Below are 27,927 nucleotides of genomic sequence, written 5' to 3' on the forward strand. Positions count from 1 at the left end.
CCTCTCTCACCCTCTCTCTCCTTCCCCTACATTCCAATTTAGCTCACTTTTGGGTCGAACGCTTCGCACAACTCTAAAAATACCTGACGTACATATGACAGGCATGTTGTGATTGTGAGGCAACATCGCGAGAAACGTCACCACACAGACCGCTGGCACCATCGCTTTCCCCTCACCACCATCCCAACCACGAGATCCCCATGCTTGCCGTGGACCGTGGAGTTTTGTAGATAGGCGCCTCCGCCCGTCACTTTCTTTCCATCACACACAGCAACAGGCCTCCATGACTCCGCGGCTCTCATGGGATCATCCCCCCCCCCCCCCCCCCCCATCTCCTAGCCTGGTAACCTAGTTTCCAGGCCTAATCCGTGCGCCTGCTCTGTGCGCACCCCCCCCGCGAGTACCATCAGAAAGGCAACCTAACAGTTCCTGGTTATGGCTCCGGGCGCTGCCAGCGTTCCGCCTCGCATGGAACGGTCACACTAAGTAAGCATAAACCGATGTTGTTGCCATTGTCGGATTCGGGAGCACGCGCCATGGAATCAAAGAGAAGGTATACAAGGCGATTCCATTCCAGATTACTTATCATGTACGTGGTGGGTGAGCGCCAGGCGCCGCCCCTCGTTCTTATGTAGTGTTGTGCTGTGGTGAGGTCTCCCCAACTACTTCTCTTTTCCTCTCGGTGGACAAGCCCGAGTACCAACGCCACGACGGGTTTCTCAGGGTTCGGTCTTGGGCCGTTGTCACTGAGCCGTCCAGAGTACCTTGAATCACGTGTCACTGGGCTCGTAACCGCTTGTCCCCATACTCTCTCCGTCCCCCACCCATTTATGCTACGACGGGCATCAAGTTCGTCTCTACTGCGGCACAATGTATCCCTACCTTAAGTTCAACCAACAAACAAAAACGCACAATGTGCGGCACACGCCTTCCGGAAGCGAGGCGCTCGTACTTCGCGCAACCACCACATGAGGGAAAAATCAACCAGTTAGGGTTACACTATAAGTCACCCTATTGTCAAAGTCAAGATCGAGGAAACCTTGTCTCGTGTTGCGTGCTTCTTACCCGCTGCCAACTCGGGCGACGGCCCGATAGATTGGCTCGCTGGGCCGCCCTCTTCGGTCGTCCGCGGCCAGCCGATCTGATCTCCCCCCCCTCAAATACTTGACATCGCTCTTCAAGGCCAGAGAGCACGCTCCAGAGAGGGGGAGAGAGGCTCCTTCCCCCTCGGAGGTGATTCCAGCCAATCACCGTCCGTTGGGCCGACACTCCTTGAAACCCCTACCCCAGGTGAAAGGCCGGGACCGTCAGACTCAATCGAGACAAGCCACACGCGAACAGAGCAGAGAAAGACACCGTCAGATGCTGGAACCTGCCACAGGGGAAGGGGGGGGTTCTGCTTGGGAAGCGACTAAAAGACAAAAAGCAAAATCTAATATCCTCCGACAAAAAACCGTTCTCGGGTCGTAGACGATACGCCGTCGACCCGCATGTCTCTTCAGCAAATAGGCACTGCATACGTATATCGCGGAAGCAGGAGATGCTCTACTCGCCAACCCTCGTGGATCTCCCCCTCAGGACTCCAAGTACTGACTTAAACACACCCCTCGTCCGGGTATCAAGGCACAAGAGACGACCTATACATGCCACAAAAAAAAAAAGGCAAAGCAGAGCAGGGACGTGCCTTCCCATCCGGGCCTGCAGAGCACCGTCATCGCACGTTTCCCAAACCGCTTACACGGCTCCCTTCACCTATCACCGCAGCCGTCTGATAGAGCTTCCCCTCCTCCCCTAACCATTTATAGGCTCTTCAACGCCCCTTATCGCCGCGGACATGCGAGAGGCAGCAACAGCAGCAATCAGAGCTCGGCCCCTCCCCACGGACAGAGCACGTCTCGTTGCCGTAAACGGTCTTGATGTCGAAAATAGATCATGACTAAGCACGCATATTGTTCACGTCTGTCTCTCACGATCGCCGGGGTGAGGGGGGGCGGGAGCCGTCCTCGTGTGCCTATGGGTTGGAAGAACTGTCCATGTTCTGGACAATCTTTCTAAGTTCGGGTGGGTGGGGCCGAGGCGGGGGAAAAGCTCATTAATGTCCCGGAACCCTGGACGTAGTCGTTTTAAAGACCCGAATGTCAAAATGATGGAGGAGGAGGAGGAGGCCCTTCGGAGCTTCCAGATTCTCAGCTCGTATAGCAGAACGTCTGGTTGGGAACCGAGGCGCGTGTGTGTGTGCTCGCTCCAGGGAGACACCTGCGCAATGGGCCCAAGGGCCTGCTAACAAGAGGAAAGATAGATTTAGCCGCCGCGGCAAGTGAGGCATCGACTTTCCGGAAACAGACATCGTGTATAGGTAATGGCTGCCGTCCGTCCCTCCTCCATCCCCCCCTCACTACGTACTTGGCGTTATTGCTTTTTGATCCGCAAAGGCCCCCGGTCTTTCGGTTTGTATGTAACCTTGGGAGAAAGTTCCTCTCATCCATAAACGGCACATGCACAAAGAAGCTCACCCAGAGAGGACCGGTGAGAGGAGGAAGAGGGGATCCAGATCGGTTGGTGTCATGATGCCCTTCGTACAGCCTCATTTGGTCACATCCAATGCTTAATTGTCGGCCTTCGACCCGAACCGTCCTAGTCCTCGGGCAGTAACCGCCAGGGCAAATACAACGGTGAATAGACAATACACACCAAGGAGTCCTTTTTTTCTCCCCTCCCTCTCCCAGGCCTTTCTCTCTCAGAGGCCTTGTTTCCTCCCTCCCCCGTGTCCAGCAGGAATGGAATCCCATCCATCCGCTCTCGTATCCTCGCCGAGCTGCCAGAGCTAACACCTGCCTCCCGTCACCCCATCCTCTTGTTCGCACGTTTCTCTCAACATGCGTGTCGGCTTGGGTCTGTTCCCCAAAGAAAGCCAGGACGAGTGAGAGACCGTTGCATTATGGGGTTGGAAAAAAAAAAAAACACCAGGCTCTTTTTTTAATGGTTCTTCCTTACTACGTCTCATGCGCTTGGCTCGAAAGTGTGAAAATGGTCAAACAGAAAAACCTCTTGGGTCTCGAGATAAGTGGGAGGAAACAAAGTCATTGAAGATCAGGAGAAAAATAGAAGATAAAGAAAGAAAAAACACAACTCGCTTTTGTACAGGGACCACGACTGTATTACGGGCTGGGTATCATGGGCTGCGAAATAAATAAAATTAAACTCCGCCGCTAGGAGGAAATGCCACGGATGATCCTGGCAGCATTACCAACGGCAATGGTGAATGGAGGGACATCCTGCACATGAGGTTAGGCCAAGGTTTCGCGGTGCAGGAGCGCGCGTATCGGCTTACCTTTGTGACAACTGAGCCAGCCCCGACGGTGCTTCCCCGCCCGATCGTGACGCCTGGTAGGATGATAACCCCCCCACCGATAAAGCAGTCCTCCCCGATGGTAATGGGCATGCCAAACTGTGGCCCCTTGCTGCCCATGCGCTTCTTGGGATCGGTGGGTAGTGTCGCAGTGTAGATGCTTACATTCGGACCGATGTGGCAATTGTCGCCAATCTTGACCTCGCACGTATCAATAATAGTACAGCTCCGGCCAATGAGAACGTTTTGCCCGATGGAAATGTTGTAGCCATAGTCGCAAGTGAAGGGCGCCTCCACGACCACATGCTCACCCACTCTCCCCAGGTTCGCCACAGGTGAGGCGACGGTTGGCGAAATCTGTATCGGGTCGCGAGGCTGCAGAATCTCGCGGAAAAGGCGTGCGCGCTCCGTTGGAGAGACGCCGTTGTTCGGGTTCGTCGAGTTGTTGAATCGCCAGCAAGCTGCGCTGCAGCGTTCGCGCTCCAATACGAGCTCCTTGTCGAATGGGTAGTAGAGCTTCCCGTTGAGCATGTCCTCCTTTTGAGTCCTGGTCCTGCTGGGGGAGAACTGGGCGTGTGATAGTGCCAACTGCGCCGCGACCTGCACGTTGGTAGTTGCCGGGGGCTGCGGCGGCGGCGGCGGCGGCTGCTGTTGCTGCGGGATGGGGCTGTTCGATCTCGTTGGGTGAAGAATATTGATCTGGGGCAGCGTGTGGCCGGGGTGAGGCGTTTCGGGCTCTGGACCAGTCCTGCTGATGTCGTGCAACGGAGGGACGCGCTGATACTCCTTTCTCTCCGAAAAGGGAGCATGTGGAGGCCCTTGAGCGCTGACAGGCGTGGGAAAGGCGTTGGCAGGGGTGTAGGGAATGGCAGAAAGCTTGTTCTCGGGGCTCGTTACGGATGCGCTGGGGATAGTCGAAGCCGTCGGCCGGTCGTCATCAGTCAGCAGCGGCCGCCCTTGGGGGGGGTCTATCCGCAGTGGCTGTCCGCGGTAATGGGGCAACGGCTCCCGTCTCTGTCCGATGGCAGGCTGGCTGCCGTACGGAGCTTGCTGCGGCATGCCGTATGCGCCGGGCGGGACATAGCTGGGATCCTTGGACTCCAAGGGAATGGCCGCACCCTTACTGTCTGGCTTTTGCCAGGCCGTGTTGCGCTGCGGAGGGTATCCTGCGCAAACAAAACCTCCACGGAGACAGTTGCTACCTAGAAGGGGAAGGGGTCAGCGTTACATCACGAGCACAAGCAAGAGGAGACATTTTCGTACATTCGGGTTTCTGCTCATCGCATTTCTTCTTCCTCCTGCGGCACGTGAGGCAACCCGTCTTGGTCCGGTTGCTGAAGTTGCGCTTTCTCTTCTTGTCGGACTGGAGTGTGGGGTCACGAGATCCACCAGGCGTGTAGGAGCCATATGCCATGGATCTGTCGTCGCCGTCAGGGCTGGTGTTGTCGTAGTCATGTCCATCCATCTGGTTGGCACGCCTTAGCGCCTCACCAATCTGCTCCTCCGATTGACCTTGGGTGGACGTGGCGGAAGGCTGGTCGTAGTAGGCCCGCTCATCCCTTTCTCTTCCTTCGCGTGAATACCACGAATCGCCATGTTCGCGCAAGTCTTCGCGTTCAGCGTAGGAACGGGGGTCGCGCTCGCGCGAGGGTGTCTCATAAAGATCACGTGACTCTGGAGGATGAGAGTGAGATGCAGCGCCGGGAGACTTTTCCTTGGGCGGGGGAGCTTCTCTTCGCAGCTCCACAGAGTCGGATCGTTTTCTCTTGTGTGAGCCATCAACATCGGGGTAGTTGGCGGACTGATACGGCGATCTGTCCTGGCTCGGGCCAGCCCAGCTTTCCCTTTGGCTTGTGGAGGGTTCCGTGGCAATGGAGGATTCCGTGGCGATGGAGGGTTCCGTGACGGTGGTTGTTGACTTGAGCTCGGGTGGGATGGGTTGTCCGTTGGGGCGCCCGTCTGACGGAGCAGCTCTGCTGGCATCGGCCGGCGGGTTGGGTGGTTCCGAGGTTTTTGGTGAGCCCCCATTGAGGGCAGTGAAAGCTGACATGGTTCTACACGGCTCCTCACCAACGCGGGTGTGAGAGGGCAAGACGCGAGATGTCGTCACGAAGCTGTTGGTCTGGGGGAACGAAGTGGTGAGTAGATGCGGTGCTAGATGAGGTTGCTACGCGGTAGGCGACTGGCGGTGGGAACGGCGGCAGATAAGCGTCGGAATGGTGCGTGAAGAACCAGCAGGGAAACTTGGTAGGTGAGGAGAAAAGCCGCGCGATGATGTGTTGGCCCGTGAGGAATGGGATGCGAAGGAGCTGGGTGCGCGCGTCAAGCAGGGTGCAGCGTAGTGCCAATGTGGGCGATTTGGACCGAGCAATGCCGCCCTGGAGAAGCCACAAAGTCGCGGGCGGGAGTAAACAGTTATACACGTGGTCTGTAGAGTAGAGTAGAGTAGTGTAGTGTAGCGTAGCGTTGAGCTGAAGTTCTGAGGCGAACGAACGTCTTTTTGGAGACAGGGAGGCGCCTCGTCGTCTTCCAGGTTCAGAGAGTTTGGGGGAATGGCCTCTCTTGAGTGAGTGAGTGAGTGAGTGAGAGCTGGCGCGGATGAGATGAGTAAGAAATGGGGATCCCTTTTAGTCTGGGGCAGCCAGGTCGTTTCTTTGTGTGCGTCGTGGGGGTGGGTAAGTTTTTCTTCTTTTCCTCGTGCTTTCCCTGGACCCGGTCCCCTTCTCAAAGATCTGCACGCAGAAGACAGAAAGCGGGAAGGGGAAGAAGAAGAAGAAGAGGGGAGGGAGAGAGGGAGAGAAACAATGAAAGAGATAAAATAAAACAAAATAAAACAAAAAACAAAAAAAGAAGGGGAAAAAAGGGTGGAAAGGGAGCCAGCTGTTAAGCGCAAATGATGACACTTGCTGCTGCAAGCTGCAAGCTGCAAGTAGCTGCTACTGCCGCCGGTGCTGGTGCTGGTGCTGGTTCTTCGGCACGCGGCGCGCGGAGGTCGCGGGAGCTTGAGCTCTCTCTCGGTAGGCCGTAGGCAGGGGGGAGGGGGGTGTGATAAATAATTCGATGGGCTGTGCGCGCGTGCGTCAGTAGGTAGGTACGTGCGACAAGGCAGGGACAAGAGGTCGAGAGCGGTGTCTTGTCCGCCCGCTGCTGGGCTTGGGGGAGGGGGGGTGGAACAAGGACAGAAATTGATGAGAGAAGAGATGTTGCTGAGACCCGAGGCTGTGCAGCCCTTGGTGTATGGATGTGTGTGTGTGTGTGTGTGTGTGGGAGAGAGAGAGAGAGAAATTAGATGGGAGCAGGCAGCCCATCTGTCTCTTGTCAGGACGGCTTTTTCCAAAGCCGTTGGACAAGAAGAAAGTAGAGTTTCTACCCTTTTTCTTCCTGAGGGGCGCAGGTGTAAGGGGAAGGGAAAGCCAGATAGAAGAGGAACGAGACGAATTGGAACACCAACCTGAAGAAGAGGCTTGCTTACTTTACTCGTCCTCCTCAGGTATATCGCCAACTGATCCTATTAGACAATATTGAATCTGTTGATCGCTTGCAACGTGGCGCGTTCGAGATGTCACCGGGTGGTGGTGAGTGTCGTGTTAAGCTGTGTTGTGTTGTGTGGTGCGAATGTGATGAGACGGAGGCGGGCTAAGAGCACTTGTTCGCCTGCGAGTTTGGTACGTCGTCGGAGAGGTTGCAGCGTATCAAAAGTAATTCGGGCGGGAAATTGCGCCGGTCCTCATTCTCCTTCGTCGCTTCTGCGTCTCTTCGTCTCTCTTGTACCCTCTCTTACCTTCCTCTCCACTCTTGCTTACTTGCCGTCTCTGCCTCTGTCTCTGTCACAGTCTCTCTTCCGGACCAATTTTTTTTTAATGAATAAATGAAGAATAGCAGTTAGTGCTACGTCTTGTGTCGTCGAGCCGAGTCCCGCGAGCTCAAAGGGGTCCCGTCCTTCCTTCTTCTCCCGTCTTGAGGGGTTGGGGTCGGTTTGTCCAAGCCGAGGGATGATGGCTGCTTTGTCTGGCGGCGCTTGAGCGGTTTCAATTTTTTTTGACGCGCGATTATGCTGCGCCTGTCCGGGGAGGGGGGGAGGGTCGAATAGTGAGGGGATGATTTTCCACGCCGCAAGCCAGGAAAGGTGACTTCAATTGTAACGCGACCCCCAACCCAATCGCCTTCTTTTCTTCTTTCTCTTCCCGCAAGCAAGGGTGCAAAACAAGGCGTTGGCCAAATATTGAGAGAAACAAATTCGCCTTGTCCTTCTGTGGTGGCAGTTCGGACGTTGAGGGATGGGACGTGTGCAAAGAACCTGCCGGATGAGTTGGGCTGTGAAAATGACAGGATGTCCCAGGCGAAAGATGGTTTTCGTGGTGTCGGATGTTGGCGGGTGGAATTGGTAGAATGGTGAGATGACAAGAAACTGTAAGTGTGACGAAGGGGTGAGGGTGGGACAGGGAAGAGGAGGGGGGCGGGGACGAGGAGGAGGAGGAGGGCGGGATAAGTTATTATCATGTGGTAACGAACCTCAAGTGAAATGTTGTCTATGTAGGTATCGGTGTCTGTAGTCGGGGTCAAGCGTCGAGTCTGGACATCCATCCAGTCGCTTCGAGGTACTTACTCTTTCTCACACGCTCAGAGGGGCAGGGCGTTTGGCAACCGCATCCGCATCCGCTGCCGTAGCCGTAGCCGTCGTCAACAAGCCGGCACCTGTCCAAAGTCTGTTAGGCGAGCCAAGGACTACTACCCTTGGCCGGGAACCAGCCAGCCAGCCATTTTCTTTTCCATTTTCTTTTTCTTCCACCCTCTCTTTTTTTCTTCCGTACATGGTTTGTTTACGCGATTGCTCGTCAGTTCCAGAAACCAACCGAAGAAAGATTCGAAAAAGTACCCGGGCAGCCAAATGGCCTAAAAAGGGGACGGGCTCTCTTCCCGGGGTGACGGGGACGCGACGACAAGTGTCTTCTGGGGAAGAGGGAACGGAGAGGGTGCGTAATTTATCATTACCTTTGTTTCTTGCCCAATACGGGCCCTTCCCTCTAAATCTCTCCCATGCGCTTCAAGTCGCTTCTTCCCGCAGAATCTCTCTCCATGTGCTGGCTGCATTCACGCATACACAAACGTGAATGAATCCCTCTGAGACCAGACCAAGTGTCGACTGTCGACGAGGACAACGAAGATGCACCTGCCACCCGTATCCGTATCGCCTCTTTCCCTCATCTCTGGAACATCCAACACCAACACCACCACCACTACCAACCCCCTCCCCCCTCGTCCTCCATCGCTAAACCTGGGAAACATTGGGGCGGCCTGGCGCTTCCTACGGGTACTGGGCGGCCGTCTGGTACTTGAGCGATACCGCTGCCAGTAGCCACTTGCGTCTGTCGTCGCTTCGACAGCCAGCTGGGCACCCTTGCTCAGGTATGAGCAGGGGGGGGATGGCATGCAGAAGTGAGGGGGCGTGCCTTCAGTCAATTGGCGACCCTGAGAAAGGGAGGGGGGGTGAGCCAGGAGGAGCCTTGCAGCCAGCCTGCGTCTCGTCGCTCCAGCTGCTGGTGCAACGTACAGTACTCAGTAGATAAAGTACTTATGTACAACTGAGGATTGACTTTGATTTGAATGAACGGGACGGGGACTGGACCGGACTGGTAGAACTGACCTTGACCCGGCCGGGTCTCAGCTGGGATGTGCCGCTTTGAGTCTACTCATCGCCGTCTGCCCATCTCTGCCTTGTCGCCTTGCGCCCATGTTGTTCTGTTCTCCTCTCTACCCCCCCTGGTCAGACACGGTTCGTCCATATCCCGTCGTTGCAGAATATGAATCGTCGTGAGCTCGTTGTCGGCCCCGGGCCTGTTCTATCACCCGGGCCTCTCTATCCAATCGACTGACTGACTGCAGTCCACACGCAGATGGCACATCCTTCTCCCACGGACCTCAGCGGCCATGCCTCTGCTTCTGTGTCCTTCCGCGAGATGATGCCGGCTGAAATTGTGCACAGATGCATCTTGTACAAGTAAAGTGTATGTTCTCATGTAAATGCCCACGACCATTTACTCAATGAAACATACGCCAACCACCACTGCCACGTGAAAAGAACGGGGGGCGGACCTGCTTCATCAACGTCGATGACGGCGGGAGATCTGTGATCTGTCATCCCCCCTTGAGAGGAGACCGGCTGTAGGCGCATGGCATGGGGAGGAGAGGTTGGCCCCCGCTTGCCGCGGCCGTGAGCCGTCGTCATTTTCAGTTTCTCCAAAGTTGGGGGCAGCAAACAAGCGACCTCCCGCGACAAGAGCCGCCGGCTTTCGCCACTGAATTTGGAAGCGAAAACCTACTGCCACCCACCACCTGCTACCGTAGCGACCCCCGTTTTGATTGATATCGTCAACCTGCACCCGCCACCCCCGTCACATCGACTCTACGCTGCCATCTCCCTCTGACAAACTCGTCTGCACGTCGCCTCTGGGACCCTTCCTGATTGATGTGCAACTGACGGGCCGCCGCCGCCGTCGTCTAACTAAGACACCCCTAGAACCCCTCGCGGTTCAACAATAAAGCCCCTCGCCCATCCGGAGACGCTGCCCGCCTCCAACGTTACACTGGTTTCCACTTTGTCGCTCCCACGAAGCTTGACACAACCCTTCAGACCGCTGTTTGGCTGTAATTGTGTGCGCGTGCGTGCGTGTGTGTGCGTGTACTCCGTACCGTAGAGAAGATATCGCCAGGGTTGCCCCATCCTCCTCGAGTCTGGCAGGAAACGGCCTTGATACGCAGAAGAAGGTGAAGGGAAGGTGGACCGCCTGGCCTAGATCGAAAACAACCCGGCCGTTCACAGCTGCTTTACAGAGCACTTGCGGATACGATGTACATCTGGAAAAGAAAAGAACCCAATGTGATCAACCCCGGTGCCGAAGCCATCCCGGTCGAACCTTTGGCCCCTTCGTCCGCCCGCGCCTTCATGTTCATAAATAGCACTTGGTCACGCGGTAGTCCTTGCCAAAGAGTGTTTTATCCTTGTCATGATGGTCGCAATTGAGGTCGGTTCGGGATGGGGCAGTGGTGTAGACCCGTGTTTCGAAATGTCGAGATCGGCCACGGTTATCCGCGACGTGGTTCCCTTCTGGCCGTGAGCGCTCAAAGTTGCGACCGAGACGCCACTAGAGAGAGTTGGCTTATGACCGACCGGTGCGTGATGCAGGCGGATTTGGTTAATGGCGTGCCGCTTTTACACCAATGGGACATTCAGGACTTGGTCTCTGTGTCATGCAGCTTGCCGCGATCGGTGAGGTTTGACGTCGAGAGAACCCAGTATACATTCGGACATGTCGCGTCTAACAACACTCTCAGATACGACACTAACGTCGTCGGGATTTGTCGTCACCCATGAAGGCTCACTCAGTTAGCTGGTCGAAGCTCGTATCACCGCCCCCGTTCGACACTGTTCTAGTGTATGTACGGCCGCCAACTGCACTAGCATACGCGACAGTGCACCCGATTGCAAAGTTTGGCTGGCCTGCCAGTCCTGTTAACATGAGATTAGTGAGGGGAAAATCCCATTTTCTGGTCCGCGTTGAGTCTGTGTCCCGGCCCTTGAGTCCCCTTCTTCAACGCAACAGCCAATCTTCGATCACGGTCGGCGCATCACAGGAGACTTTCTTTCCCCTGGTTTGATATTCTGGGCAACAACATTCAATCTAATTACCTTCTCTGGGCGCAGGTCCCTCCCGGGGCTGTAGCTTGCCATGCATCCGTATTCCTAGGTTGCTTTGTTGCGTTGCAATATCTGCTCGCGCTCCATGCGTCTGTCGCAGCAGCACACCGCGGCCTAATTGTCCGCTCGTGGTAGGGCATGCGTCAGACTCATTACAGGAACCTCGCGCGAAATGCAAATCGTGCTGCCAATCTCGGTGCCCGTAGGGTGTCCCATCTTTCACTTCCCCCCCAAAGCTCTGCTCTCGTTCCTCTGATGGGGCAGGGATGAAACAAAAACGTTAATCTTCCGATGTCGATGAACCAGGGTGCAGTCCACGGTGGATATTTTTAGCTCTTCCATCCTGGGTATCACCTTGGGAGGTGCTGCTTTACTCTCAAAGTAAGTAGGTACCTCGTTGGGGGTTTTCCTTCTTTTCTTTTTGCTTTTCTCCTCTTTCTCCTTTCGTTCTTACCCCAGCGTTGGCCAGGATCGATCCGCTCGTCTCGTCTCATCTCATCTCGTTGTCGCGTAGGTCTAGGTAAGGTGCTGGTTCGGTGGTTCCCATCGGCTCCGACGGCGATCAAAGAGTTTCCAACCATTGTCGCAGACCTCCCTTTCTTTTGTCTCGCGTAGCGCTTACCGCAAGGCGGGTGTGCGCGAAGAGAGAATTTGCTAGCAACCTGACTCGACTCAACCACCCACTCCAGTGCCGCCTCCGCCGCAAGTCACTCGGGTGTCTTTACCGCCGCGGTCCACTCATACCTCCCGTGATGGCAGCTAAGCGGTGTCGTCAGTCTGATTGGTTATCGACATTGTAAGTTGCAGCCAACAAGAAGTCCAGGTCGACAGAGGGATATGGAAATAATGACTGACCTGCATACGACTCGACACGTGTGTTGAGATGAGACAGACGAGATACCCCCCCCACTCCGATGGAGCAGTTTACCCAATCTTCGGCGATCCATTCCTACCAGCCGGAAACTGATTGAAGCTGCCCCGGTGGTTTCGTCTTGCGATGCTGCTCAAAAAGTTGCCGAGGGAACTAAACTAAACCTCGCAGGTGGTTCGGTTTTACGGGCCTGTAGGTTGTAGCCCAGAAGCTGTGATGAAAACTTGGATTGGTCGCAAAACCATGCGGTTGCCGCGATCTCGCTGCACACTTGCTGACGTGTGTCACACCCAGTCGCACGCGCGCACAGCCCCTTCACCACCTGTTGCGCAAAATACCGACGGGGTAATCTTCTCGAAAGGCCTGGGGACTTGAAGAACCAACGCCGAAGAGGATACCAGGGCACAGGTGGCCGACAGGCATTGTTCTGCAAACAGTGGCTGTGTCCATGGCGGCCGAATCGAGGCCATGAGCATACCGAGGTCGTGTACGTACCGGTCCGTACGCGCCTCTAGTGAAAAACACGCTGAAAAACTCGTGGGTGTCTATGTGTAAGCTGTAGGCTGTTCGCCAAACAGCGACGTCACAGATCATGTCGCATCCGTCCAAACAGTAGTATCGGTTGCCTCCGATCGATTGGTCGGAGAGTTGAAGGCTTGGCCACGGTGGAGTTCGTAAGTCCCTGCCATGGCCGGTTCGGTAATGAAAAGGACAGAGATTGCGGGAATGTCGTCTCGTGGGACCTGTCGGGGCAAGAAGCGCGAAACCGCGAGTGAGAGGCTGCATTTAGTGTGGCCAGGTACTCGCCATATGGGGGTTTCCTCTCCGGGGCCATGTCTGGTTGTCGGTAGCTCGCCCGTGTCGCATCGAAAGAATCAGACAAATGCGGAATGATGCCCGCCATGTGGAACCGAAAGCGACGACAACAGCAACGGTAGCAAACACTGAACGAAGCGGAACCCAGAATACTCCTCTGTCATCAATCCGTCAAATCCAGACTGAAAAGACATGGGCCGACAGAGTCGAGTGTTTCCAGGTACATTTGGCCGACGCGGCATGCCTTCATCTCCAACATAGCGTAGCATGCATGGGTGTCAAGCGTGGCTTACTGACAGTGGCGAGTGGGGATGGAAGGGACGGGAATCAGGGGATAAAAATGAACTGGGGCAGCATCGAGGGACCGAGGTTGTGTGAGCGGCCTTGGTGCGGATTCGGAAGGAGGAGGAGGCCAAGAAGGAAGAAAGCAAACAAAAGCGGGCCGTCGGTGTTCGAGAAAGAGAGGAGCAGGGAGGGCGGGAGATACTGACCGTCAAATCCCTTCTTGTGTCGTCACGAACACGACAGTCGGGAGGGAGTGCGCGCGATTGGACGTGGCAGCGAATTTCCCCGTGGATGTTGATGTTGGATGAGGAGGCGGTGGTTAGAGGAGAATGATTTAACGGCGATGCGAGGGCGCCTGTATGGACCGAGACTCGAGGCCGTCTCGGAGGGAGCGAAGGGCAGGAGGAAACAAGGCTGCGGGGCGGGAAGCGTTGGTCCTTGTTTAGGTAGCTGTCGTCCGCTCAAGACGATTCGTCTCGTCTGATCCCATGCACGGCGTTGCTATTCCTGGGCGGCGATGCTGATGATGATCAACCTTCGGGTGCAGGGCTTTTGATTGACGGACGCGACGGCCTATCCCGGGGTTGTTGGAAGATGTGCTGCCGAGACCCCATCCAACGACGACGAGTGGCGAATGGTTCAATGACGCAAAATGGATGGAGACGGAATGGGATTTTTATGATGGCGCTCGGTATTCGTATGACGGCGGAAGAATTTCTTGCTGGAAGAGAATGTAAATCGTCGCGGTGGAATTGGGAAGAGCATCTACAAAACCGTGCTGTACCTACCTCCCTCCCTATGTTCCTGGCCTTTCGTGATCAAGAAGGCCCGTATGTCAGCCAACTTACCTCTGCTCGTCCTTTCTACGTCTTATGGCGGGGTCCCCTTACTGTGTCTGTACGAACATAGATACGCCATGTAAGTACTCCGTACAAGCGGAGGAATTGCCTGAAGGCGGTTGGTGATTCCGCTAAGGCAATCAATATTCGGGCCCAGAACCGCTCGTCGACAGGCTCGAGACACCTCGAGTCCTGCTCGAGTCGAAAGAGGGGAAAGGCAAACAACCTTGACAAAAGAAGGCCATCTTTAACACAACGTGTGTTGGTGCGTAGGTAGATAGTGGAGGGTGGCACACAAATGATCCCGCACCGTTCAGGCCAATAGGCCCTGGACACAGCAATCGGTCTAGATCTCGCAGGTTTGGGGGCTAGCGAGCCCGCTTAAACAGCAACCCAAGCGCGCTTTAAAGGGTGGGAGGAGGTTTGCCAGCTGTAAGATGGACGGCGTGTATTTTGGTGGTAAGGAGTGCGACTCATCCATCACCCATGGCATCGACCATGGGCGCGGTACGTACTGCTGCGGGAGTGCACTCTCACCCCACCCCCCCTCCTTCCGGGCGCCAGAGAGGAACTTCCGCAGGTTGGTGGGGACCACCGGCATCGCTACCTAGGCAGGTACCTAAGGTATCTGTCTACCTATGTATCCTCCTCCTGGGCCTTCGCTTACACCTCCCTTGACCCCGCGACAGCTCGCATTCATTCTTCATTGTCGCAATCCAATGACTGGGGGTTTGACTGTTGGACGACATCAGAATATGCAACCGCTTGTCGCAGTGTTTAGCTGCATTTTCTCTGTTCTTGGTGGGTTCCTAACGAAATACCTTGTCAAACTCTCTTCACGTGATGAGATTCTCTACATCGTGCACCGAGCGCTGACCTAAGCACATCGGCATGATGTAAGCACCCGTGTCACCGGCGGGCCCCGCTGGAACGGCAGACAGGGACAAGGAGCCTTCCGCCCCCCGACTATATCCTGACAATTGAACGTCCACGCTTGCACTCGAAGATTGCTTCTCACTCACATGTCTGCAAGCTGAAGGTCCCTTTACCCGTCAAGGAGATGACCGTAGCCTCTCGGCTTAAGGCAAGCGTTTCTATTCTAATCTTGGGATCATCAAATTCCCCGAGATGCACGACACCGCAGCTCCATCACACGAACCCTTTATGTCCAGCAGGGCCTCCAGCCAATGGCATCCCCCGCTCCGACTAAGCGCCCACTAAGCGCTTTTCCTTCCTCTCACGAACGACGTCAAACCACATAGCTGGCTGCCCTTCTTCTGGAAACTTTCTCTTTCACATGGCCACCTTCAACCCGCAATTCCATGCACCGTCAGAGCGTCCGACTCCTATTAATAACTACCGGACCCAAGGGCATGTTTCTGACCATGGTCGCCACCCATGGTCGAGCGGCATGAAGATCTCTCTCCCCTTTCATCAAGGACTTACACCAACCTCCGCCGCCGAGTATACTACGCGCCGAGTGGCAGCTGTCTCAATGCAAGGTACATGAGCGACGGCGCGCTCCTACCTACTCTGCAGGGTGATGAAAACTTCTTGACTCGCGTCTAGGCTACCCAAGGCAAGACGCGGAGCCGCATCCTGGGGTCACTCGGCGTCACGCCGATGCTCTTCATCTCTCGTCACGGCATGTCCCCCCCCCCCCCGTCCCCTTCCATCTCGAGGGACCGTCAGCCTCGCAGAAGAGTCCTCGAGATGGGTAAGTACGCAGCCTTCCGTTGGCGCCTATGACTTGTCACCCCCCTACCGTGGCTTCAGCATCAAGGACCCTGAAATCACAAGGGTATGCCTTGGCGCGAAGACGTTCGCCAACATCATCTACGCGACCCCCCACCTTTGGACCAGTCGACAGCGCGAGTCCAGATGTCTGGGGAGCCAGAGGATCTCGGACGCCCATTTAGCTTCACCGTCCCCCTCCCTCCCTTCCCACCTTCCAACAAACCACACGACCCGATCCCCAGGTAGTGGTGACGCAGAGACGCCGCGGCACACCTCTCTTCATGCTCGATGCCCTGTCGACTCCAGCAATAACCGCCCTCCGCGTCGATATTTATAGCTGCCGTTGCTATAATAAGATAGTAGCCTCACCTGCAGCTGCCGGTGGACTGCATCTTGCTTAATGAGACGTCACGTCCCGCCTCGAACCTCGCGCGACTTCACCACCTGAAGGACTTCTTATCTCTCTGTCAACCACCACCCACCCGCTCCGCAATCTCCAGCTAGTAGCACAAAGAAGCCGCGTACTTCTTCCACTTTCGCATCTGCTTATCAGGATCTGCGTTTGCCCCTGGCGCCTTACACACGATGCATACAATGCTCGTTTTAAGCGCGGAACCTCCACCGGGACTGGCTCTCTTCTGACTCAGACAATGTCCGTATCCCTGCTCGACGAGTTCCCGCCATGCAGCACATGCAATGCTTCCTCTCATGCTACCTTGTCATCTCGGCGGTTTGTTTCATGAGCCTCTCCTCGTTGCTACTCGATCGATGAGACGACAAACACACACCATCCAGATATACCCCTGCTCACATTCCCCAACAGGGGCAACACCTGACAAGTTAGGGCAAGCTAAGGTCCCTGTTTCTCATTGCATCGTTTCAAGCTTTTGCTCCTATCATGGACTCTAGAGATGGGCGGCTGCTCTCCCCGCCTGTCCAAAGGCCCCTTCGACATGCTGTCTGTTCTGTACGTCAGAGCCCGACATTCGTGCCGGACCAAGCACACGACCCTCGGTTGGTACCTAGCTTGCACACGTCTTGCGCTGGACCAAGCGTTGGTCACACGCAAGCCCTTCCCAGTGGTTCGCAGTACTGCGATATCCCGCGCCTCGTCTACCATGTCACGGCGCGTAGCGACGATAGATACTTTGGGGTCTGATCATACGTCGATGGCACCTGCTTCACTTCTTCTGCCTCTTCGCAGTTTTGTCGTCACCCCCAGCGCTCATGACGCTCGCGCTCCGTTTGTGTGACACTCCACTACTTCCCGGCCGCGCTGGCTTGTCCTTGTCCTTGTCCGCATCACCTTTCCCTTCTTCTGTCGCAGCCGACGTACCCACCTCCCTCTCCCCATCAGCTGGTGCCTCGGCTCCGGCCGCGACGCCATTGGTCTTCGGTTCGTCTGTCTTCGCTGGCTCCGCGGGTGCGGCTTCTGCTTTTGCCTCGCCGCCCACCGTCTTGTCTTTCTTCTCTTCCGTAGAGCGGCTGTCACCATCACCCTCCTTTTTCTCGGCAGCCGGATTGGGTTCTGGTTGGCTTGTCTTCTCTCGCTCCATCTTCTTGGCCAGCTCAATTTTGATCTCGGCGTCAATCTTGTCTGTGACCTTTCTGGCATCGAGTAGGCTGTTGACCGCGCCTAGGAGAAGCTCGTACTGCGATGTGACAGGTGCCGTGGGCATGACAAGCCGCGGCGGGATGTCAAGTTCGTTAAGCGTGTTCATGATGCGCAACTGTTGTTGGTTCGACTTGTGTGTGAACAACTTATTGATCCTCTCGTATCGGAACGTGGGTCCGCTGGACAGACGGTCATGGTGCGTGACGCCATAGACGTGCATCTCGGCCTCGGAGAGCTTGCGGCGTTCTTGCTGCTGCTGGCCCTTCTTTCCTCCGGCCGGCGCCGTCGGTGTCTGCGCGACGCTGCTTGGGGGCTCCTTTTGCGACTTCTCTGGCGGCGCGGTGGCGGCAGCGGCAGCTGCAGCGATGCTTTCGCGGCGGTTGCCATTATTGTCTGACGCTGCCGCTGCCGGTTGTTGACCGGCAGCAGGCGTGGAGGGGCTGACGCCATCAGCCGCCATCAACGACTTGCGCTTCTTGGACTTGTCGGCGTTCATCAAATTTTGCAGGAGGGTCTGTAACCCGGCGCTGGACTTGAACGTGCTGATGTCCTGGTCGGTGTGCGGATAGTCCAGTCGGTTGTACAGCTCGCGCCGCTCCTCGTTGAATCGGTCGCTGCGCGCCAGAATGCGTTTGATCTCCAGTAGCAGCGATTCCTCCTCCTTGGCCTCCTCCTTGCTCCGCGTCAGCGCGTTGTTTGCGAAGTCCTTGCGGAGCTTTTCTTGGTTTGCGTTGAAGTTGGCCATGAGCTCGTGGAGCGTGTATTCGGGCTGCGTCATGTACTGAACGGGTTTCTGGACCGCCATCATCTTTGCGGCCACCTCGTAATATCGCGCCTTGAGGTCCTCCATCGTCCGTGGCTTCGGTACTGGAATGATAGCCTTACTCTCGTCCCCGTCCGCCGATGCCTCACCATTGATGGCCTCTGGCATATAGTCGTAACGGTCCCATATGATCGGCCACCGCAGGTCAAAGTCTCTCACCAGGCTCAGCAGGTAGTCTGTTTCTTCCTTGGTCCAGTCGTCACTCTGAAGGTTTGTTTGATACTGGTCCTCGCTGTACTGAGGTACGTCGACCTCGACATTAAATTTCGCAAACATTGAGTTCTCGGGTTTAGATGTCGCCTGATCTCCGTCCGCATCCTTCATTTCCGCGTCCGCGCCTTGCGCTGCATTCTCTGCTGACGTCGGTATTTTCCGCTTCCAGTGCTTTAGCACCAATGCGCCGCTGTCACCCCGCGCCGAGTTGGTGAAGGGCTTGAGCTCCCATTTCGTCGCCGGCTTTCTGCTTACGAAGCGCCGCTTTTTGAAGATGGAAACCTCGGGGACGATGGCGATCGGATTGTCGCCGCCTAGGTTTTGAACCTCGCGAGCGAGGCCTTTCAGGTTTGGGCGCGGAGCAGAAGTCTTTTGCTTTTTGGCTGGTCGGGGCCCTGCGTGGCTATCGGGGAGGTTGAGGACATCTCGCACATCTGAGGATGTCATTGTCGCAGCAGGTGTGGAGGGGTCGAAGGAAGGGGCGTTATTTCGGCGTTCGCGGTCGATACGGGGTCGTGGTTTTTCTCTCTTAATCGACAACTGCCGATCTCTTCAGTCGCATCAGATTCTCGACCACCTGTGCAAGTGTATTTAGGAAATGGGTATCATGAAATCTCGTGCAAAGCAGTCTCGTTATTAAAAGGGATATTTTCCGGTGGCAGGTTGTACTTGATGGGGCACACTTGACAGAGAGGGTCGAAGGGTGAGGTTGATGAGGAAATGCTCTAAATCCCGAATTCTCCCAAAGTGCAGCATGTCGAAGGACGCGCTTGCATTTTGCGGCGCGAAGTCTGTCGTCCAGACGCACGTGATCCACCTTAGCACCACGAAAATGGTCCGTGTCACCCCTGTTCAGTGGTCGATTTTTCGAACGTGGCAGCTTTGAAGTGCTACCGCGCAACCTTGGGACTTTAATTGTGGGCACTTAGCGAACTGGCTGATCTGGCGCTACCAGTTCGAGGAACCCATAGCCATCTACGGATCCAATTCAACCCTCTCGACCGCCGACAGCTGACGACCAAAGGAAGACGAGCACGAGTTGATTGTCTCCGATACAGTCTACGGCCCAGCTTCTCCTGTTCCGCCAATTTGGGATCCGCATACCGGCTTCCACCATGAGGCCTTTCATCCCCCTGCTCTCGCTGAGCGCTGTTGCGCAGGCGCTCTACTTCTACATCGACGGCACCTCGCCTAAGTGCTTTTTCGAGGAGCTCCCCAAGGACACGCTCGTTGTTGGCCACTACACTGCCGAGGAGTGGGATGACCGGATCAACCAGTGGGCCAAGCACGATGGCCTCAGCATCTACATCTCCGTCGATGTGAGCTACCCCCCGATATGGATCCAGTACCGCGAAGCTATCCTGCAGCTCCGCTGCCCCCTCACCGGCTTGTTACCTCCAGACAAAGACATATGTTAACCCGATGCTCCTAGGAAACCTTCGACAACGATCACCGCGTAGTCTCCCAGCGTGGCCAGGCTTCCGGCCGCTTCACCTTCACAGCTGCTGACGCCGGCGACCACATGATCTGCTTCACCCCGTCCTCCACCTCTGGCCGCGCCGGCTGGCTCTCGCTCCACTCCCACAACGGCGGCATCCGCCTCACGCTCGACCTCGCTATCGGCGAGAGCAGCGAGATCGAAAGCTCCGACAAGAACAAGCTCGAAGACATCGCAACCCGCGTCAAGGATCTGAACGCTCGCCTGCAAGATATCCGCAGAGAGCAAGTTTTCCAGCGTGTAAGCCATCCCGCCCGTACGCATTTGCTGGGCCCGGTCCTGGGTCTAAGGAGGTCATCTGTGGAATGGTCACTATGGTTCACAAAAGGTACCGAGATGCTAACAATGATTACAGGAGCGCGAGGCCGAGTTCAGAGACCAGTCCGAATCTACCAACGCCCGTGTCATCAGGTGGATGCTCATCCAGCTCGTCGTTCTCGCTGTTACCTGCACCTGGCAGTTGTCGCATCTGCGGTCCTTCTTCATCAAGCAGAAGCTCACGTAAAGGACGGGGGAGAAAGAAGAGAGCGTTTCAGGGGAGGGTAACTCAGACATCGAGCTAGAATGATCAATTGATCCGGGATGCTTCATTCTTGGGGGGAAGCGAGCTCCTGTCCTGCTCGATATTTCTGGCTGCTGGTTCGAGGCCGGGAAATTTGACTTGTAATGATATACACTGTAGCCACGAGAGCGAAGCTTGGTCAACGAAGCATACGTCTGAAAGGTTAGGACCCACAGCCCTTCGTACTGAGAGCGGTATTGGGTAGTCTTGTTATGTGAATGCACCGCATCTTCCATCTCCTCCGCACCATGACTCTTCTTCCACCTAGCATACTCCTGACAACACCTGGAGGACAGGCCACTTCATGTACCCTTTGTAGCTTCACTCGAACTACGTTTGTACACTCGCGGCGAGAGTACAACCAGGTTATTGCTTAAGCAGACCTATTTTCTGGGCCGGTCTCATCCAAATCATCTTTATGCATCTCGGCTTCGAGTGTCAGTCCCACAAACAGCAACAAATGCTTTGCGCACTGCAAAGCAACGAGAGGAATGGATCATAGGCGACACAGGTGCCAAAAGATTTCACTCCCCTGGTGGGAGCTACATCTCTAGCGCATATGCTGGGATATCGGGATCATCGCAGAGCCTGTCGTCGAGTAAGCATTTCGGTTCCGGTACAATCGTGATTCGAACGCTGGGCCTTGGCGACTTCACGCCACATCACACGGTTTGACCTGAGCCTCTACGCCTAGGGGCCGCCCCCGTGCTGGTTGATGCTTCACTCATCATGAAAAATGATCTAAGTAGGACGGTTCTCGCAGCTCGCGACGTTGGGACGGAAGGAGCAGGTGGGGCGTGGCGGCGGGTGGTGCAGATGTTGTCGTGATGGGATGAAAAGGGGTTGCCAGGGCGATGCGAGGCGTGTTACCGGCTATGCACGGTCTGCTCCCGCGATGACGACTCTTACGTCACGTCTCTCACCTTGCCTACCTGGGTAGAGACCAGATGGGCTGGGCGGCTTTGAAAGGTTGGCGGGAGAGTTCGAACTCGACCGCAACATCGGTGGCTTACTTCCAATGTAGGAGGCATCGTCAATTTCCTCGTATAGGTATGCAGCATAATAACCACTGGGAACGCTGCATACCTCTTGACTGGCACGTCACGAGAATCTACTAAGGAACTTTGTAACAAGACGATTCCAGCACGGCAGCGCCGCCCTCTGTTCAGCGGTGCTTTGTACGCCAACCTTTACGACTATACGCAGAATAGACGTCGAGACTTGTACCTAGTACATGAAGCAGCGCGATAGGGTCGATACATCAATTGCAATTAGGATCTGTTATACTTGTCATCTGGGGCATAGGTGGTGACAGCGGCGGCTGCTCAGCAACTTACAGAGTGACCTGTGTGTGCATCAGGGATGACTGCTGCAAGGCTGACGACGAGGCGTGTAGCAGTGTCTTTATCAGCCCTCTCGAAAAGAGAACCGCCTATAGATACGACCTAGAGCCTACCGACAACGTTGACAGCGGCTACGGTGAACTCACCTTGCAAAACGTACGTTTGTTAACAAATTCAGCCTCTGACCGAGTCTCACTGTTCCAAGGCTGACATCGGTTTGGCCTTCTTCTTCCATTGACCTGTAATCAGGCTACAGAAATGCACAAATTGGTCAAGGTCTACGCGTACGACCCGAATTGTCCCAGCCTCAGCAGCACGACGCATGACACAGTCAGGGACTGGGGCTTGAAATGAGGACAAACCTGGACGCACCCTCGGTCAGCAACAACAGATGCTGAAAGCTTACCGGGGGCCTTTGCAGGTCTTCCCCGAGACCCAACACTCCTAGCTTATGCCCGGTTCTTGCGCAGGCCGTCGGTTATAGGCCTCAGCACTAGTTTCGCTGCACGAGGTCGACTTGATGACGGAGTAGGCCGCCGATGTAAAGTTCAGGCGTCTGAAGCTGGATAAGTATATCTCGATGTGGTACGTTTACCAGTTCGCGTATAAAAGCATGTAACTCGGCGTCACACACAATGGATTTGGTCCAGACCGCCACATGAAGGAGTAAGAGAGGACGGGACCGGAAAAAGACTTGGTTGTTGACTGCTACGTCTGTTCTTGGGCCATTCACTTGAAATTACACTCTGACCTGACCTGATAGAGCGGTATCGGCTGCTCCGGTCCTATTAAGCCCCAACGCAAAGTTGTATCCTTCGTCATTATCCCGGTATGGTATGACGTGAACCCCGGGGGTTGAAAACCTCACTTGAGGAACGTTACCAAAACAAAAAAACACCCCAAACAAAACCGTGGGCGAACCGTTGACTAAGAAGTCTCTTACCAAGTTGTCAACCAGGAGAGCCAGTTTTGATTAACAGTTAGGACCATTGGTATAATGCTGGACAATAGTGATATTTATGTTTCCCAAAGCATCAAGGACCGGCAACGGGCAAGAAAAGAGTAGGCATAGTAAGTTATTACAGCAAATATGACAATGGTTATTTCCATGTCACGCTGGGAATGCCTTAACGTAGGTAGGGCCCTGTCGCCACCCCTACCATAGGTCTCACAGCTGATGTCCAGCATCAGCATTAGCATCAGGCAAAAGCTTTATCCTGGCCTCCGCATTCCTCTTCCTCCTCTCAATAGTCTGCTCCATTTTCCTCAAAGCGGCTTCCCTGTTCACCAACTTGGCGAACGCCCTCAACGTGTAGTCGTCCGCCTCGTACCCTGCCGCTTCAAGGCGCTGCAGTGAGTGAACAGTCTTGTTGACATCCTGGTTCTTGGCGTGGCCCGCGATCAAGGTGTTCCACGTGACGATGTTCGGCTCCACGTTGTGCTGGCGCATCATGGCAAGAATACGCTCTCCGGGGTCTTTTTCTTTGTGGGAAATAAACCCGTTCAGCAGGATGCTCCAGGTGTAGACACTGGGAGGCGGGTGGAGCGGCGGCGGCGGCGATGAGGTGGCCGCGACCGTTGAATTCTCCGCGGGGCTGGCCAACTTGCTCCGTTCCTCGAGCGTGTGCTTGAGCATGTCGCCAATGATGTCCAGGGCCGCGCGGAGCATGCCCGGAGACTCACAGAGTGCTTTGATGATGGCGTCGTACACAAAAGTGCCTTTTTCCCGGACAAAGTGCGTCACGAGGGGACTCCCGTTGGAAACGTGTTGTCTGAAGTAGGCGTACAGCGAGATCAGATTGATCGGCTGTGATAGACTCTTCACGTAGGCGACGAACATGATGCCCAGGGTAGCACCCGTCGGGCTCAGCTTGCCCGGGACTGCGGACATGGCTCTGTCCAGTGCAGGGAACAATTGTCGGGCCAGTTGCCAGTCTGCGGGCATCTCCAGACTCCGAGAGGAATCGAGATAACGAGAGAGGTCAACTGGGATGAGCGACTGCAAAGGCGCCAAGTGGAAAATGTTGGAGTAGAAGTGCAGCATTGACCCAAAGGCTGGGACAGAGCCAGGCCCTGCTTTCTTGTTGTCCTTCGTTTCCGCCTCGCAGAAGTGAAGGAGAGAAAACAGCAGGTCGTTGAGAAAGATCACATCGATTGCGTTGTCCTCGGCAGCACCTTCGACAATACCTTCGATTCTGGATGCTGAGAGAGACCTTTTTGCCCCATCGAGGAGGGTAGACCACAAGATTGAATCCGGCCTGATGTCGTGCCGTTGCATGACATCGAAAACCTCCCAAGCCTTCTCGGGTTGACCCGTCAAGGACAAGCTTCTGATTACTGCTGTGTAGTTGACCATGTTGGGGACAAACCCATGCTCCAGGAGAACGCTGAACGCGTCTGCGACGGAGAATTCGTCGCTTGGTTTCATTTTATCAGGCTCAAGGCCAAGAATGGAGGTGCAGAGGCTTGACCACTGATGCGAGTTGAGATCGGCGCGTCCATCTTCAATAGCTTCAATGGCCATATGCAGAGCGAGCTCCTTGTTTTGCGGAATCTTTGCAAGTCGGGTAGCCATCTGCAAGAGAGTGTTGCGGTGCAGTTGGTGACCGTTTCTCTTCAGGCAGTGGTAAAGAGCTTCGACACTCTCGACGCTTGCGGTGCGGATCAGATTGTATACGGTGTTTTGCGGTAGACGAAGATGGTTTTGAGGCGTCTTGTCGATGATGGCAACGGTGAACTGACACAAATACTCAGTATGAGTCGAAAGTGCATCGCGAACCAAGTGCTGGGCTTGCCACTTTGCAAGAAAGTGAATAGCATCTTTGAGGGCATAGCCTGGCGGGGTGAAGTCCTCAGTACTGATCTGAAGGAGAGCCAATGCTCGATCCGGGCAAGACCATAACGCGGAAAACATGAGAGATTGCCAAGCTTCGGAATTGATCTCATTCGAAATAGGCAGCGATGCCCAATTTTCAATCACATGTTCAACATGTTGCCGGTCCATGATCCAGTTCAGCCTCTGAGGCACCTTGTAAGAGGAGGGGCGAGCCGCATACTCGAACAGCCTCATAAAGTCGTTCTTCCAGTTCGAAAAGCACTCCAACTCCGTTCTGCTGAGGTGATATCGCAGATACCCGTACTCGTTGTATCTCGAAGTCTTTTCCCGTCGCATCTCCTGCACCCAGGGGTTAGGCTTCTCCAGAGTCGAAGTCGATTCGGCATTGACTCGTTTAATGGACTGTCGTGCGAAAAGGTCCGGTCGCTGCCTGACCTGTTTGATGGCAGAACCCGTTCTTGGGTACTCTGACATGAGATATTGGTTTGTAGACAACATTCGATCAGAGGACGGACTGGCCATGGTGGTGCTCTGGTGTCGACCTTGCCGGAACATCTGGCTTTGGCCAGCGTTGAAAGACTGACAGCCATGTTGCTGAATACGCTGCAGGCATGGCTGGCGTAAAAAATGTTGCGCCATTGCGAAAATACGAATGAGAATTTAAATGCAGGAGTGTAAGATCAGCTTGTGGAACACCTGGGCCGGTGAGTTGGTTGGTACATGTGTTCGAATTGCAGACTGGGCCATGATGATGTTCGTCAAGCTCGAGAGCGCGACGTCAAAATTTCGGACGCTAACACAGCTCCCTGGGCACTCATACGATACCTGAGTATCGACCTACCTGCTTACCCAGGTTCCTTAGGTGGACCGTGCATTCAAAGGAAGTATTCCGCTGCAATGTAGCATTGATTGGCTTTGCCACATTTCGCCCCACTCTAAGCCAACCACGACCAATCTTCAACTGTCAACTTCTCGATTGGACGCGCTGGGAAAAGTCCAATATCACCCTTTCGTCGCCGATCACCGACCTCACAAACTGCCACATCAAAGCGTCGACCCTTACACGTGTTTTCTCTAATTTGATAAAAAGAGAAGTCGAGGAAGAAAAAGGGACCATCATGTCGAGCTCACAAGGAACTTTGAGCGCGGTAACAGATGACCGCAAAGCACGCTTGGCGAAGCTCAAGAACCTGAAGCGAAAACAACCAGCAGACGAGGTCGTCCCCCCAGAGTCAGAACGTGCCGCCTCGCCGCCAGCAGAGCCAGATGTCACGAAACTGCATCTCTCCGGTCGGAACTACGACCCCGAAGCACGAGGGCCCAAACTCGGCTTCGAAGCGCCCCCGACACAAGACTTAGAACAGCCTACTCTCGAGGAGCTCGCGGCAGACATTGAGGCCGACGTTAGGAAAAAAGCAGCCGAGGAATCGCAGGACGACAAGGGCATCGACCTGTTCAAGCTCCAGCCCAAAAAGCCGAACTGGGACTTGAAGAGGGATCTGGAGAAGAAGCTGGAGATCCTCAACGTACGGACGGACAACGCCATCGCCAGGCTAGTCAGGGAGCGCATCACAGGAGCACAGAACGCGGCAACGCAAGCGAGACAGGTCGATGCGGGAAGCAGGGAGGGCGACGCGGCTGGAATGGACGGCATCGCGTTAGTCGAAGGAGTCCGCGTCCGCGAGAGGGAGGAAGAGGAGGACGAAAAACGAGACAGGGAAGAGGACGATGATCTGGCTGCCTGAGGAGAAAGGACCATGTTTGGACGGTAAAAGTTCATTGTATTGTGGTGGTCTCGGATCAGGCTTTTCACTCTCCGTCTGACCTTCAGATAATTGATACCCAACGGCTATCTGCCCATGTTCAACGACTGCGTCAAGGCCAGTCTCTTGGAGAACGGACTGAGGCTGCGCTCCCGCTCCGGCTGTTTTTGCTCCGGTCTTCCTTCCTGCCTTTCGTTCCTGGCAACCCGATCAGGACGGGGTTCGGACCCGTCCCGATGGATAGAGTTTTTGCGACCGCCTCGGCCGAAACGGCCCCCGCCTCTCGTGTCCCGACGCTCGGGCGACCGTGACAGAGACTGCCGGATGCTGCTGGCACGGCCGCCACGCGAGATGGACGACTCTCTTGAGCCCGGAGTGTCGTGAGCAAAACCCCGGCCGGCCGGCCTTGCACGGTCTTGATCCCTTTCACGATACTTCCTCTCATGAGTTTCGGGAGGGGAACGGGAATGACTGTCCCGCGAAAGGGATCTCTGACGACGTCTGGGAGGAGACGGCGTGCGTCTACTTCTCGCTGAGCGCCGAGAGACGGGGCGGTCATCCTCACTCTCTGGGCTGAAAGAACTCGCTCTGGAGGGTTTACGTTCATCGACAGTTCTCTGCCTCCGCCGAGAAGGCACTGGGGACGGTGAACGCCGCCTAGGCGGCGGCGGCGGCGATGCAGAGCGGCTCGTCGAGATGGTGGAAACAGAGTCAACGGACTCCGACCGTTGGCGTTTGCTCTCGGTTTTTCTGATGAGTTCATCGTCCCTCTCGTCCAACTCTCGCTTCCTGGCCCTCTCAGCCTCCTTCTTGGCGAGTTCTGCGTCAGCAATACCCTTCCTACATCTAGAATTAGCATGTGGTTAGGCTGACAACACATGACATATTACTTACTTGCGGTCCGCATCGTCTGGTGTTTCATTTGTCAACTTCGGCATGAGCTTTGGGTTACGCAGTTGCTGAGTTCGGGAGGGACGAGACACGTAGGGCCGGGTTTGGGCCGGTTCCTTGCACTCGTATGAATAGTGACGTTCTGTGGGAGTCAGTACAACGTTTGCGATGAGATGGCTGTTCATGACTTATCTCTCTTGAGACACTTTTGGCACTGAACGTTTGCCGGCGTGGACTGGCGAGGGCCGCCGCGTCCTCTGAAGGATTGCATGGCCGAGGAGTGCTGGCTGATTGATGAATTGATTGATCGATTGAGCAATGGGGTGTTTTCGGGTGATGGCTGGCGGACTCTTTGCTGTTGCAGCGTCCTGAACTACCAAGGGCGCGGTCTGCTTGAGGATTTGATCTGAGGTGTGGCAGGGAAATAAATGTACTTTGAACGGGTTACCGTCTCTCTTGCTAGCCGAGAGTCCGGGCCTCCAGTGTAACGATCTCGCTGTGGAAAATAACGTTTGGAAGACAAGCTCATCGATGTCCGTTTAGGTCGTTCGGCGCTGCTCTGCTCAGCGATGAGATTTGTATCAGAGGGCCGGCCAGGTAATTACACCAACGCTGGTGAGGCCAGTCGCTTATGTAAGACAACTAGACGCGACTGCTTCCCTGGGCTCGTCAAACAGTGACCAGCCCCCTTGGCCTGCGCTCCAGCCACACCCGTATTGGAATCTGCCGGGACTAAGCCACTTTCGGCTCAGGCTGTGGCCTTTTGTCTCTCGCCAACGCCAACCTAACC

The 27,927-nt window shown here is 55.3% G+C and overlaps 6 protein-coding genes across 6 annotated transcripts; 2 read left to right on the forward strand and 4 right to left on the reverse strand.

Moving 5' to 3' along the window:
* Window positions 1–3,209: 3,209 nt before the first annotated feature.
* Window positions 3,210–5,399, reverse strand: CH63R_09334 (Bacterial transferase hexapeptide; the record flags this gene model as incomplete). The annotated part of the gene is made up of 3 exons (XM_018304308.1): window positions 3,210–3,275; window positions 3,332–4,551; window positions 4,613–5,399. 3 exons carry the CDS (start codon window positions 5,397–5,399, stop codon window positions 3,210–3,212), a joined length of 2,073 nt encoding a protein of 690 aa, XP_018156331.1.
* Window positions 5,400–16,774: 11,375 nt separating this feature from the next.
* CH63R_09335 (SWR1-complex protein 4) lies at window positions 16,775–18,691 on the reverse strand (the record flags this gene model as incomplete). Its single annotated transcript, XM_018304309.1, has 1 exon — window positions 16,775–18,691. One exon carries the CDS (start codon window positions 18,689–18,691, stop codon window positions 16,775–16,777), a length of 1,917 nt encoding a protein of 638 aa, XP_018156332.1.
* Window positions 18,692–19,359: 668 nt separating this feature from the next.
* Window positions 19,360–20,247, forward strand: CH63R_09336 (Emp24/gp25L/p24 family/GOLD; the record flags this gene model as incomplete). The annotated part of the gene is made up of 3 exons (XM_018304310.1): window positions 19,360–19,563; window positions 19,677–19,982; window positions 20,098–20,247. 3 exons carry the CDS (start codon window positions 19,360–19,362, stop codon window positions 20,245–20,247), a joined length of 660 nt encoding a protein of 219 aa, XP_018156333.1.
* Window positions 20,248–22,815: 2,568 nt separating this feature from the next.
* CH63R_09337 (pentatricopeptide repeat domain-containing protein) lies at window positions 22,816–25,005 on the reverse strand (the record flags this gene model as incomplete). The annotated part of the gene is made up of 1 exon (XM_018304311.1): window positions 22,816–25,005. One exon carries the CDS (start codon window positions 25,003–25,005, stop codon window positions 22,816–22,818), a length of 2,190 nt encoding a protein of 729 aa, XP_018156334.1.
* A 596-nt stretch (window positions 25,006–25,601) lies between these two features.
* Window positions 25,602–26,228, forward strand: CH63R_09338 (Cwf18 pre-mRNA splicing factor; the record flags this gene model as incomplete). The annotated part of the gene is made up of 1 exon (XM_018304312.1): window positions 25,602–26,228. The coding sequence occupies one exon, from the start codon at window positions 25,602–25,604 to the stop codon at window positions 26,226–26,228; it is 627 nt and encodes a 208-aa protein (XP_018156335.1).
* A 104-nt stretch (window positions 26,229–26,332) lies between these two features.
* Window positions 26,333–27,322, reverse strand: CH63R_09339 (uncharacterized protein; the record flags this gene model as incomplete). The annotated part of the gene is made up of 2 exons (XM_018304313.1): window positions 26,333–27,086; window positions 27,141–27,322. 2 exons carry the CDS (start codon window positions 27,320–27,322, stop codon window positions 26,333–26,335), a joined length of 936 nt encoding a protein of 311 aa, XP_018156336.1.
* Window positions 27,323–27,927: the final 605 nt, after the last annotated feature.

Source organism: Colletotrichum higginsianum, chromosome 6 (assembly GCF_001672515.1).
Source record: "Colletotrichum higginsianum IMI 349063 chromosome 6, whole genome shotgun sequence".
NCBI classification, from domain to species: Eukaryota; Fungi; Ascomycota; class Sordariomycetes; order Glomerellales; family Glomerellaceae; genus Colletotrichum; species Colletotrichum higginsianum.